Genomic DNA, 14,167 nt, shown 5'->3' with positions numbered 1-14,167 from the left:
CGCTACAGTTTCTTTTATGTTCCCTTTACAATGTAATGTTCCCAAATAGACACCAATAATGGGAGGGGGGTCCTCAATAATACTGACTATAACAAAGAACTGCTTTCTTGCTCTTGATTGCCATATTGCTATTGACCAGTTTCAGGTCAATCAGTCAATATAGTTAATACTATTCAGTAAGTTCATATTTTGGATAGAACATTTTATTAGTAGTTGTGGAAAGGTACAAAAGAAATAAAATTATGTGATGTATTGCTTTCAAGGTGCTAATAATACAGAATGTCCCAAAAGTCTTAGTGTTTTCTCTGCTGAGTCAGAGTGTTCATGTGTGCTGAGATGAAGCCCCAAAACACAACACATGGTGTTACTAAGACATTTAGGATACCCTATACAAATAGGAGACTAGAAGAAACAAACTGGAGGTGAAATTAAGAAAGTATCTGACAAATGCATGCATAATTGTAGATTATAAGTGTTTAGGAAATATTGGGTGAACAAGTAATAGGCAGAAATAATTAGGGGAGGGGCAGCTAGGTGGCGCAGTGGTTAAAGCACTGGCCCTGGATTCAGGAGGACCTGAGTTCAAATTCAGCCTCAGACACTTGGCACTTACTAGCTGTGTGATCCTGGGCAAGTCACTTAACCCTCATTGCCCCACAAACATCAAAACAAAATAATTGGGGGAGACTTCCTGAAAAGTAATAGTTTGAAAAATAGATGTTTTGAAAGAAAGGAATATGTAGACTAACAAGCATATTTCACATTCAGTGATGACAAAGGTTACAAATTACAAGGGTTCAGAGGTAAGAGAGAACAAATTGTATGCAGCATACAGAAAACACATTCAAGTATCCACGCTAGAGTCCAAGGTGACTGAATTAGCCTTTAGACAAGCTTTTCAAAGTATGACCTTTGACTATGTCAACATTTCCTCATCCAATTCATTTTGAAAATCTTGAAATGTTATAGAAGGCTAGGTTGTGGGCTTCTGTGTAATTGTGTTTACATTATACTAACTGTGTGCTGCTTGTAATTGCTAACAGTCTAGGAACATATGCATCCTTACATGGGAGAATCTATTGCAAGCCTCACTTCAATCAGCTCTTTAAATCTAAAGGCAACTATGACGAAGGCTTTGGACATAAACCACACAAGGATCTATGGGCAAGCAGAAATGAAACTGAAGAGTCTCTGGAGAGACCAGCCCAGCTTATAAATTCAACTGAGAGTCCCCAGAACCCAGGAGTTGAGGATGCTCCCATTGCTAAGGTGGGCGTGTTGACTGCTAGTATGGAAGCCAAAGCCACCTCTCAGCCAGAAAAGGAAGACAAACCAGCTGAAACAAAGAAACTGAGGATTGCTTGGCCACCTCCAACAGAACTCGGTAGTTCAGGAAGTATTTTGGAAGAAGGGATCAAAATGTTGAAGCCCAAATGGCCTCCTGAGGATGAGATCAGCAAGCCAGATAGTCTTGAAGATGTGGACCTGGATTTGAAAAAGCTAAGAAGATCATCTTCACTGAAAGAAAGAAGTCGCCCATTCACAGTAGCAGCATCATTTCGAGCTACATCTGTCAAAAGCCCCAAAGCCCTGTCTCCGCCTGTTAGGAGAGACTGGAGCATGCAAGAACAGAATGAGAAATTTGAAGGGAGAACAGTAACAGAGCGAAAACAAACAAAGAAAGGCAAAGTCAAGGAGAATGGGAATGTGGAGAAAGCCGACTGGAAGAACAAAGAACCGATAGAAGAGAGGAGAAGGAAGAGCAGGGAGAGTCCTGGTATTGAGGGAAAGGATGATAATTTTGAAGAGAATGGTCAAGTATTAGGTGCAGATACATGTGAAGATGTCAACACAGAACATCAGTCCTCACTAAAACCAGAGTCCCCAAATTTTTCCAACTACCAGGGTCACAAATCCATCAAGGAATTTGTGACTTCTCAGAATCGGAAATCTCAGGATGTGGGATTCTGGGAAGAAGAAATAGAAGAGCTATCAGTGGAAGAGCAGATAAAGAGGAATCGCTATTATGATGATGATGAAGAAGATGATGATGAAGATGAAAAACAAATTGGCATTTAACTAGAAAATTTGCAAAGGTGCTGGGCCTTATCTTGGTGATAGTGTTAGTAAGCAGCTGCCATCCTTAAAATTGATGCTTTTCCTGCAAATCAACAGATACCTTAGAACTATAATTTATATGGAAGTAAAATTTTGTGTGAAAATGCAGTGGATGGCATTTCTGGCTTACACAGTGCCTCTTCTTAAATTATTAGCTTAGGCAGGGTTATCCTGCTTCAGATAAACCCCATATTGCTACCCAAATGAAAATAAATGCAAGAGATCTTGTACTTAAATCCTTTGATTTTAGGCAAAGATGATACATGCATTAAGTGCTTTGAAGGTGAAGTCTTGTACATTCAAGGACAACAATTAAAATAAATGATTCCCTTTGGGATTTTCTTGTGTTCCCAAGAAACAGGGTTACAGCCAGATTTTATTGACACACTATTAGTACTCCAAACACTACCATGGACTAGGGAAACCGGTTCAGAAGGGACTTAGAGGCCTAACAATTATGACTGAATGCACTTTAGTATAAAGGGCACAAATAGTATATTTTCTAATGAAAACAAATGTAATTGCTTATTATTCATCCAAGTGATCAAATTTTTAGTTTCTTTAAAAATAAATTCATTTTCTTTTTTAAATCATTAAAAAAATAGTATTGTTTTGCATCCTCCAACCCACATTCTGTAATGAAATTGTTAGGGTGTAACACCATCGATCTTTGTGGAGTTTCTTTTGAGGAGATTGACATTCATCCTTAGGCAGCAGTGATGGAGGGTCTAGCTGTCACCCAAATAAAATACAGCATTTGCCAAGGAGTTTGACATCTTTGCAAGAAACTGTTCAGTGTCCTTTCTCTGTAGTATTCATGTTTGCTGTAATTTACTTAATGTGACAACATTCTTGAGACTCTTTAAAAACCTGAACCTCTGTTCACCAGAGACTTCATTTTTAATACCTAATTAGCTCTGAAATGTATCAATTATGTTAAAGACAATATTTCCAGTGTAAAGCTAGACCAACTGTTGGTCTTTTCCTTGGAACTTATTTCTAGTGTTAAGATTTCTGAACACTTCAAATGTGATTACATTTATTTTACATAATTTATATTCCATCTTGGGGTGGGGGAGGTTTTAAACTGTAGGCTCTTTTGTACTGTATCTTTAGAAATTTAGCTCTGATTATATTTTTTAGAGATGTAAAGTATTCTGCTTTCTTACCAGTATCGCTCATAATAAAACATTTTTATCCAATAAAGCTTTCCATTTACATTTAAAACTTTTCTGATTGTCTTTTTTTTCTTTCTCCTACATTGTTGCGATCTCCTAAATCATTATTTTTTCTACAGTTTGTCAAAGAAGAGGCAAAAACAGAAATATTGAGCTACCATAGTGATATGGTATCTTCCAGCCAGTAGGTGGTAGTAATGGGCTGTTATCAGGAGTATATATCGTTTGGTTCTTTTATATCTAGCCAACATCCATTGTCCTCCTTGTTACCACACTTTTAAAACGGGTTTTTTGGTCTTGGGTTTATAGATGTTACTTAAGTCATCCGTTATATGTTGTATCCTTTGTGATGCCTGGTTGCTGTTTGCAAAGGCCTTGGAAATAAGTACATGTCATAGCTTGGAAACAAAACATAAATACTCTTAAGTCCCCAGCCTGCAGCTCAGGAGACTGAGCTCAGCAGAATTGTATTCCTAATTTTCCCGCAGTAGGGACTGAAGCTATTTATAAATCTCAGAAGGCCTTGTTTAAGTGCATTCAACCTAACTACCCTAGCATTATCCATGACCTACTATGTAGTGTAACTTGAAGAAAAATTGAAAGTGAGAATTGCATTTACATGCATGAAGCATTTCATTATACTAGAACCTGGGGTCATCAACAGGCATCTAGTCCAACTTCCCTGATTCATGAATCTATAAAAACCCGGGTATTTGATCTTGTACCCTCTGTTTAAAACATCTCCAGGGAAGGGGAACTTGCATTTCATTATCCCATTTGAAGTAGTATGCAAAGTTCTTCATAAGCCTTAAAGCTCTAAATAAATGTTAGGTATTACACACAAAAGGCAGTCCATTCCATTTTTGAAATGGACTTGTTAGGAATGTCTTATATCGAACTGGACTGTGACTCATAACTTCTACTCATTAATCTTATTTCCTCTTCCTGAAACCAAGCAGAATCAATCTATTCATTCCCTCATTCCAAAGGAACCTCTATATTGGGCAATTCTGAACTGATATTAGTCAAAGGAAAGCCCTGCTTTTTTTCCTCCAAAAGGTAGCTAGCACTTGGGCTCTTCACTCTTCTCTCTTTCTCTCCCTCCCTCCCTCTCTCTCCCCCCCCTTCCTCCCTCTCCTACATGTGCACACAAGTGCACACACATACAATTATATACAGAAAAGACAGAAGAATAAGTTGAACATGTCACATGGTCAAGGCGGATGGTGTGCTATATGAGCCCGTAAAGGCAGTCTTGCAGCTGTTGTGTGAAGGAGCAGGGACAGTTGAAGCAGATGGCTGTTGGTGGCTGAGATGCTGAGGAAGAGAGGACAGTGGCTATTTTCATCACGAGTGGGCCCAACCTAGCTCAAGCACCATGTTGGCCTCAGCACCAGTTTGGCACTTGGTAATTCCTTCTAGTGGGCAGCTAGATGGTACAATGGAGAGAGTACCAGGAACACCCATCTTCCTGAGTTCAAATCTGGCCTCATACACTTAGTAGCAGTGTGACCCTGGGCAAGTCACTTAACCCTGTTTGCCCCAGTTTCCTCATTTACAAAATGAGGTGGCAAGAAAGGAAATGGCAAACCACTCCTGTATTTGCCAAGAAAACCCCAAGTGGGGTCATGAAGAGTCAGACAACAGCAGTTCCTGCTAGTATCCAATTTGGTGGTTGCTGAATGGCTTTTTAGAATTTGTGACCATCCCCTGACTATCATTGACTTGGTGCTTGAAATGAAGCTGAAATATTAAAGCTAATATTTGCAAAGGACAGATTCAGCTGGAGGCATACTATGCCTTTTCATTGGCTTGTCCCTCTTGCCTACAGTGTTTTCCCTCAGCTCTGCCTCCTGGTCTCTCTGGCTTCCCACAAGACTCAGCTCTGGCCTCAGCCCCTGCACGAGGTCTGGAGCCAGTGCCATGCCTCTGAGATTACCTCCCTTTTATACTCTATATAGTCTGTTTTTACTGAGTAGTTTGCACTGTCTCCACTGGAATGTGAACTCCTTTAGGCCAGAGAATGAAGTTGTTGCCTTTCTTTGTATCCTTAGTGCTTAGCATCTATTAAGTACCTGGCACACAGTAAGCACACAATAAATACTTGAAGACAGCCTGGGTATGTACACAGAAGAAATGACCACTTTATCCAATGGAAAGCCTGACAACTCCAAATGTACTTAATAGGGGGAAAAACCTGAACAGATAATATTGCAATCTCCTCCCAAACCTGGCAAATGATAATCAATCTTGAATGTCAGGTGTTTCAGTCTTGTGATCTTAGCCTTTATATTGATGAACCAGGCGAGCCTCCAACTCATGACTCTGATGTCTGCCCTGCTGCTGACATCTTCCTGGTCAAATTACTTCCTCTTGTTCAAAAGGAAGGTAATGTCAACATCTCTGATCATTTATAGAAAGCAATGTTTCTCCCAAGAACTAAAATGTGTTCTCTTTGAGATGGAGGTGGAGAGTGTTAAAGTAACTTTAGGTCGGCCGGATTGTGTGTCTTCTGATGCCAGAGAGGTGATGTGGTGGAGTGGAAAGACCCCTGCAATGACTGAGTCAGCAGCCCTGAATTTGGATCCCAGCTCTGTCACTTAGCTGTGTGACTAGGAACAGATTGCTTGGCTACCCTGAGCCACAGCTTCCTTATGATTAAAATAGGCATGAAACTTTCACTATATAGGCTTTGTTTTGAAGAAAGCACATAAATGCAAAGCACTATATAAATGATCCATTATTACATGCAAAGTTAACATATTCTTTGAGGCTCAGACAATTTACTACCCGACAAGATAAGATTTGCTCCTTTATTTGAATTGTGTTTAGGATACAGAGTATTTTCCGCCTTGCTTCTCTAGGAGGAAAAGCAGCCTTAGCTAAAACTCCTTTGGATAAAATAACCATTTTCAGCTTTGCTTTGGTCCAGTTCTGTTGTGCTGAACCCTTCTCTGGGACACTCAACGCTGGGCGTGTCCATGCTTTAGTTAGTTATAAAGTTACCTTATCTCTCCTTTCATAAGGGATACAGATTTAGTTCTTTCAATCTACTTTCAGATCAATCTAGTCAGCTTCTTGTGGTAATTAACCTTGTAAGTGGCTATTGCTAGGTGTTGCCAGGGCATAAGGCACTCCAGGGCCCAGAGTTCTCAACCTTTGTTCAGTGACAGTTTGGGAGCTTAGCCAGTTACAGGTGTTACTTCCCTCTCCTCCCCCTTCTCATTTAACTTTTAAAACTCCAAACTGAAGCATATGTGTTGCAGTTATAGATCCAATGTCATTTTAAACATCACCTGTTGATTTATTTTTACTCCTTTAGGCTACTCTGCTTTTCTCAATTCACTCTGATTTCAGTCAAAAAACATTTATGAATCCTCTGGTTAATAGGCATTAGAGATAAAAATTCAAAAGTGCTTTGAAACCTTGGTGTCATCCTTGACACCTCACTATGAATTCCCCCACATATCCAATCAGTTACCAAATCTTACATCTCTACCTTTACATCTCAAGTCTGCTCCTCTCCACTCACAGCCACTACCCTAGTTCAGCTCTTCATTACCTCCCCCCTTGTACTATTTGCAATCGAATTCTTTGTGGCCTCCCAGCCTGTAGCCTTTCCCCATTCCAATTCGTCTTCCACACAATCGCCTAAGGGACTTTCCTGAAGGTAGGTCTGATTACTTATCACTCCCCATCCGGTAAACTCTCACGACTCTCTGTTGCTCCTAGGAGCAAATATAAACTCTTCTGTTGTACATATTTAAATCTCCTGAACCTGCCTCTCCATAGCTTTCCGATAGTCTGACACATTAATACTTAATGTGTAATTAATGTGTAATATGTCTCTCTCCTTGAACACGGATCAGGTCATGCTGGCCCATCGGTGAATTTCTCGTTTTTAGGCCTCAGAGCTGGCTGTCCCTTCCCCTGCCCCTAACCCTATGCTTGAAATGCACTCCATCCTCGCCGCGGAGTCTCGGAATGCTTGCTTTCCTCCTGATTCCCAGGTTCAACTTTCTATCCACCCCAACGAGGGGAAACAGCTAAGAGTTAAGAGTCGAAGATTGGGTCTTGGGAGGGAGGGCAAAACCAGCGCAAAGTGGGAGGGGGGGAACCAGTCGGAAGATAAACTGTTTCATTCCTTCAGTTTCCTGGGGGGCGGGGGTCGCTCCCGAAAGCCCTAGTGGCAGGAGGAATGATTCTCCAGAGCCGGCACGAATAAGCAGCGGGTCGGGAAGAGAGAAGGCAAAACCCCAGGTATTAGGGGTTTAATAGACTACGGCCCGGAGGGACCGCTCTGAAGGGAGGGGCCCTAGAGAGGGGCGGGGCCAAGTCCCGGAGGTAAAAAGGAGAAATGTAGGGCCTGGAGGAACAAGCCCTTCGTAACCTAAGGAAAAGAAAGGCGTGGTTGCAAGGAGGGGGTGGGGTCCAGTCTAGGCTGTGCTGGGACGGGGTGAGAAAAAGAAGAGAGAGCAAGATAAAGAGAGGAGAGATGGAGAGGTGGGGTACAGAGAGAGGAAGGAAGAGACGGATTGGGGGAAGGAGACAGGGGGAGACAGCCTAGAGGCGAGAGAGGCGTGGCTTCAGGGAGGCGGGTGTGGCGGGCAGGTCTTTGGGAACGGGGAGGCGTGGCATTGAGGAAGACCCCGAAGGGGGTGTGGCCAGGCCTCGGGACTGGAGGGAAAACCCGCGAGGGGGCGGGGCCGGAGCCGTTTGAGCTCCCGCGAGCTCCGAGGAAGGCACGGCGGGCTGAGTGGGCCGAGCCGGGCCGGGGAGGGGCGTGACTGGGGGGCATGGCTCAGAGGAACGCCCGGCCCATGGGGCGGGCTGGGGCCGGAAGGGGGCGGCACCCTGGCCGGGCCCCGCCCGGCGGCCGCCTCCCCGCTAGTTCGGTTGGCTCTGGCGGCGGCTGCTGCCGCGGGGCGGGGGAAAGATGGCGACAGCGGCGGTGGCGGGGGCCCTTGGCCTGCTATGGGACTGGCTATGGAGCGAGCGCTTCTGGCTGCCGCATAACGTGAGCTGGGCCGACCTGGAGAGGCCCGGCGTCGGCAACTTCCCGCGGGCCCGCCACGTCCTCTCCGCGTTCCCGCTGGCAGCCGGCATCTTCTCCGTGCGCCTACTCTTCGAGCGGTGAGAGGCGGCGCCCGCCGGGGACGGAAGGGGAGGGGGCCGCCCAGCGGGAGGGTCGGGGGCACGGGGGCCGGAGGCCGAGCGGGACCACTCCTGGGGCCCCGAGGGAGCAGAGCGCGGGCCGGCCGCCGGGACAGGGGCCGGGGCCGGCAGGCAGGAAGCAGCGGGCGCGGGCTGCCCGAGAGATGCCTGCGGAAGCAGCTCGCCTGCCAGGCGGGCGGGCGGAAAACCTAGGGGCTCATAGGCCTCGAGGCGCCCGCACGTGGCTCTCTGGGGAGGCTGGTTCAGGAGGAGCGGCCCCTGCGCTGCTGAGGAGCCTGAAGACTCCGGGGGAACCTGCTCTGCTGTTATGGGGCCCGGGGCCGCTCCAGCATCCGCAGGGAAGGGCCCCAAGCCCCAGAGCGGTCTGACAGCGCGAGGAGCGGGAGGATGGGGAGTGCGGGGAGGGGCCGGGCCGGGGCGGAGGTGAGGGTGGGGGCAGGGGCCGAGGTGGGTGGGTCCCTCGAGGTCCGGCTCCTCGACGTTCAGGTGAACTTGGAGTCTGCTGACCAGTGCGTAGCCGGCTCACACCTCGTCGCTTCCTTCGGGATCCCCTCATCCTGCGTTTCTGTGGGTTGGGGCTGGTGGGTGTGGAGGGCAGTGCGCCCCAAGTGCTGCAGTGTTCTAAGGCCTGCAAACATCTGCTTAGGATGGTAGGCAAGAGATATAGCCAAATGAGGCCCAGGGTCCATTCATTACACGTCATCATCGATTCCAGCCCGGGGGTACTTATTGTTCCCTTTTATCTTCGTCAGATATTTGCTGCACTTAGGGATGCAGAGATCTCTCCTCTGGGAAGGGGAAATGGATGTATCTGGTAGGAGAAACTCCTACCCAGTTGCTTTCTGAAGACTTCGATGTTTGCTTGAATTGCTGAATAAATGTCTTTCCTATCATGGGATGTTCATTGGTAATGGTATTTGTCACCAGGGTGAGCCTTTGTGAAGTGCTATGCCAGCTCATTTAGAAATACTAAGATGTATAAAACATGTTCCCTTCCCTCAAAGAGTTTATGTTTGAGTAGAGAAAATTGCAAGAGATTGAGTACCTATCCCAGTGCATCAGTGAAGTTGCTTTTAATGAAAACAAGTGAAAAAAGGAAGCCTGAAGATCTAATGTCTTCTCCTAGACCCCCTGAAGGTAGTTTTGCTGTTCGCTTTAAATTTAAACACCCTTAGTTGCAGTAGGTACTATTGACCTAGACTCCACTACTATCCCTAGAGGAGAAAAAACTCTGAAGCCTATAAAAGGATAACTGAAACCAAAGGAAAGGGAGAATCCAGATGTGCAGATTGAAAGAGGGTTGTGCTTCAAGTCCAGTGCTCTTGGTATACAAAGCTGGAAAAAGTATGCTCCAGATGGGATGATTATGTTGGGGGGAGATTTCTTGGTGTCACTGGTGAGAAGTTCTTGATTATAAACAACCTATGTGTTTGTCTTCCTCTATTAGAAAGTAAGATCTTGGATGGCTAGGTGGTGTAGGGGGTAGAGCACCCCCCCCCAAGTCAGGAGCACCCTAGTTCAAATTCAGCCTCATACACTTACTAGCTTTGTGACCCTGGGTAAGCCACTTAACCCCATTGCCTTGAAAGAAGAAAAAAAAAGAGCCCCTTGACAGCAAAGACTCACTTGCTGTTTATATCCTCAGCACAGTGCTTTGCCCATAGTAAGCACTTACTAAATGCTTTTTAATTGATTCATAAAAATTACTCTTATAATTCTATATCCATCTGAATTTACAAGATTCTACATCAGCAGTGTCCAACTCATAGAAAGGGGACCATTAAGCTATACATAAGGATCCCTATGAGCTGCATATTGACTTTGAAAACCACATATTAATATTATGTTATGTTGTATTTTTTTGTGTCCCAATGATATTTTAATCTTGTTCTGGTGTGTTTTGACACCTCTGTTCTAGATGACTAGATACTGCATCTTATCTGAACCACTTGAACCAAGATTCTTTACATTTGGCTAAAGAATTCGTTCTGGGCATTTCTATGGGGCTGTGGGCACTGAGCTGCTCATTATGAAATGAGTAAATTTAACAATGTTCTGTTTTTTGTTTTGTTTTGTTTTTAGTGAGGCAATTGGGGTTAAGTGACCTGCCCAGGGTCACACAGCCAGCAAGTGTCAAGTGTCTGAGGCCGGATTTGAACTCAGGTCCTCCTGACTCCAGGGCCGGTGCTCTAGCCACTGCGCCACCTAGCTGCCCCAATGTTCAGGGTTTTTGTTGTTGTTTTTTTAGTGAGGCAATTGGGGTTAAGTGACCTGCCCAGGGTCACACAGCCAGCAAGTGTTAAGTGTCTGAGGCCGGATTTGAACTCAGGTACTCCTGACTCCAGGGCCAGTGCTTTATCCACTGCACCACCTAGCCGCCCCTAATGTTCAGGTTTTTTAAGAAATGAAATACTAGGCTGAAGGATACTCACCAGCTGGATACTCCCTGGCCAGTGAGAATTTGGACTCTTGACCTTGTTGGGTGCTGGGACTCTCAGGCCCAATGAAAGCCCTGCTCTACAAATTATAGGCCTGCACACTTGGATTACTAAGTCTCTTGATGGCCTCCTTTCCCATGAAGAAATGTTAGAAACTACTTTGTCATGGGGGATGCGGGGAAGCACTAGAGGGAAGAAGAGCCTGTCCTTTTTCCTTCTGTCCCCTTGAGAAAAAAAACAAGCTCATCAGTTTAACACTTCATTTCCAGGCAGCTGCACATTCAAATGTTACCTAATTCCAATTCTGTTATTGACTTGCTGCATAGCTTACATTTTGTGACAGAGCATGATGCCTTTTGCCTAGCAGGCATTCACATTTTTGTTTGAATGAATGGAGAGGGCATGGGCTTTTACCCTTGTCTCTGGTGCCCTGGGTAGTAACACTGAAGCTAGGATGTGGGATCTGATTCAGAGGGGCAAAATCCTTCTTTTGTAATCTGGGGTGTTAAACTTCCTGGTGACATTTTTACATGAGACCATTTTCTTTCTAGTTTTCTTCTTTCTTTCAGTTCCACCCTTGTGATAATAGTTCATGTTTAAATAGTACTTTACAATTTAGGAAGGGTTCTCACAAGGCTTAATAAGTTAGTTAATATAAGTAAGAATATTCCCATTTTACAGATAAGAAAACCAAGACAAGACTCAGAGGTTTGTCTGAGGTTACACCAGCAAATAAAAGGCCGAATCAGGGTACTTGGACAAAAGACCATTTTCTAGAGGAAATTTAGAGAAGGGAAAACAATTGTCAGTCTTTCTTTGATTTCTCTTTCCTTTTTGGCATTTTTATTGACCTGTGTGTGACCTGACTCAGGTCTGAGTTCAATCTTAGAGGTGGAGTTGGTTCAGCCTCAGTTTCCCTGCTGTCATCTAGAGTTGATTTGGTGTTAGGTAGGAGTTGAAGACTCGATGCTGCCATGAGACATCCTTTATTACTGTGACTGCAATGGAACAGAGAGGGCCTTTGTGATACTGGAGGGAAATTGCTTTGTGAATGGCACTTGAGATGATGTTGCAATGATCACTGTTCATTCTTCCTGTTCCTACTCTGTTGTCCCAAAGCAGTCTCCCTGGGAAGCCTAAGGAGAGTCCTCCATCAATACTCTCCTCAGGAACCCACCCCAGCCAGCTGACTGGCTGTCATGAAACTTTGCAGCAGGGATGGTGACTCAGACTCTTTTCTGCTGCATGTTTTTCAGATCTTTCTTTTCTTTTTCTCCTTGGCCTTGCTGACTACTGTAATCTAGTTTTCCTTGTTTCCACTCTGTTCTCCCCTACTTCAGTGAAGGAATTTACTTTCCTTTTCCTGACAAGCCTGATGTCTTTTTCCTTCCCAAAAATATGGCATCTCCCAAGCTTCATGCAGTACAGCTGGATCCTCTCCCTTAGTAGGTCACCCAAACCGAGAAGAGATGCTAGGGAGTGTCTGTTGATAAGCAGGGCCAGAAGCCTACTTGCATTGCTGAAGTTGTTCTCTTGGGCTGGCAGTTTTTGAGTTGTAAATTACATAACTAAATCAGGTTTGCTTATCCAGCTGAGCAAGATTGGAGGAGACTGCCATATGCACAGCTTTTATCTGGAAGGCCCAGCTCATTAATTGACTCCAAATAGTTAAAAAACATATTCTTCAGCCCTTCCAAGAGAACTTTTTCTCAGCTTTTCTGTGCAGTGGGTATAAAGACTTTGCAGATGGTCTGCATGATGTCATGCAGGAGGTTAGGTTTCAGCCTCACTCCCTAGAGACAATGCATTCAATCAGTGAGAGAAAGCAGAGGCAAGAAGTGTATCAAGTGCAATTGCTCAGCTACTTCCTGTTGCAGAAAGACAGGGTTTCTTCACCCTATTATGAGCTGTTGGTTTAGTGGTAAGATTAAAAAAGACATTCAGTAAATTTTTTTCTTCTTTTTAAAATTACATACTTGGCAATTAATAAACACAAACATCCCAGCATACAAAGAACAACAAAAAGAGGATTGTGTCAGTCCTGTGCACTTTCTGTCATTGTCTTTTTTAATTATGAACTTAATCATAAACAAATGCAAATAACAGGATTGCATATGAAAATGTGAACTTTTGTTACTTAAAGCTTGTTTTTTAAAGTGCTTATTAAATTTAACAAAAGTGACAAAATTGCCTCATTTGTTTTTGCCCCTTTCTGAACTTTTTATTATTTTTAAATTTTTCATTGATGTGCCTTAAAAATGTTGTTGTACCTCTGACATGTCCACTAACTCACTGTTCTCTCTCCTCCCAAATAGAAGCCCTCTTTTATAAGAGATAACAAAACAAATCAACACATTGACTATCTGAAAGTGAATAAGAAGCAAACTTCACCAGTTTTCTAAAGTCATCACTGGTCACTGCTTTGATTGGAGTTCTAATGTCTTTGATAGTTTTTTCCTTGATGTTCTTGTGGTTATTGTGTAAATTATCTTAGTAGTGCTTATTGCACTGTGCATCAGTTCAAACTATGAGTCTACTCACATTCTTCTGAATTCCTTATTTTTGTGATTCCTCATAGAAAAGTAATGTTTTATTACATTCATATGTCATAATTCATTTAGCTGTTGCCTAATCAGTGGGCATCCACTTTACTTCCAGGTCTTTGCTACCATAAAACATGGTGCTATAAAGTTTTATACATAAATGTCCTTTCCCTTGGTCTTTGACTTTTGGGAGACCTAGTAGTAGTATTGCTGGATCAATATATATAGTTTTGAGGGGCAGCTAGGTGGCGCAGTGGATAGAGCACCAGCCCTGGAGTCAGGAGTACCTGGGTTCAAATCAGGCCTCAGTCACTTGACACTTACTAGCTATGTGACCCTGGGCAAGTCACTTAACCCAAATTGCCTCACTATATATATATATATATATATATATATATATATGGGTTTTTTTTAGTATAGTTGCACATTGTTTTTCAGAAATGACTGAAATTCATGGCTTATAAGAGTTTATAATCCCTCCTTCTCTGTTCCTTCAGTAATATTATATGTCTCTCTTCTCATTAAATTACAATAAAAATTAATATTTATATAATGCTTTAAAATTACAAAGCACTTTGATCACAATATCTATGGGAAGTGGTTAGTGCAAGAATTGACTCTGTTTTACAGATGAAGAAACTAAGGGTTATGTTGCCAGAAATCTGGTATCCAATCAACATTTTTCCTGATTGCAGTTTTATATTGCCCTTTATTA

At 43.7% G+C, this 14,167-nt stretch overlaps 2 protein-coding genes across 6 annotated transcripts in view; both read left to right on the top strand.

Moving 5' to 3' along the window:
• Positions 1–3,320, top strand: part of LIMA1 (LIM domain and actin binding 1) — a 133,348-nt gene extending 130,028 nt beyond the window's left edge. For both annotated transcript variants that reach the window (XM_043966038.1, XM_043966037.1), the window contains one exon: positions 1,044–3,320. In XM_043966038.1, coding sequence (XP_043821973.1) covers positions 1,044–2,079 — 1,036 coding nt within the window. In that variant the 3' untranslated portion in view covers positions 2,080–3,320. The remainder of the gene's footprint in view (positions 1–1,043) is intronic.
• A 4,873-nt stretch (positions 3,321–8,193) lies between these two features.
• The window catches only part of CERS5 (ceramide synthase 5), a 28,581-nt gene continuing 22,607 nt past the window's right edge, over positions 8,194–14,167 (top strand). For all 4 annotated transcript variants that reach the window (XR_006353353.1, XR_006353354.1, XM_043968789.1 and 1 more), the window contains exon 1: positions 8,194–8,429. Coding sequence is in view for 2 of the 4 variants with exons in the window: in XM_043968789.1 (XP_043824724.1) it covers positions 8,233–8,429 (197 nt within the window). In the remaining 2 variants the exon portion in view is untranslated. The remainder of the gene's footprint in view (positions 8,430–14,167) is intronic.

This window comes from Dromiciops gliroides, chromosome 5 (genome assembly GCF_019393635.1).
Source record: "Dromiciops gliroides isolate mDroGli1 chromosome 5, mDroGli1.pri, whole genome shotgun sequence".
Lineage (NCBI taxonomy): Eukaryota > Metazoa > Chordata > Mammalia > Microbiotheria > Microbiotheriidae > Dromiciops > Dromiciops gliroides.
The sequence above is the reverse complement of the archived record's forward strand: the minus strand, read 5'-3'. Positions and strand labels throughout refer to the sequence as shown.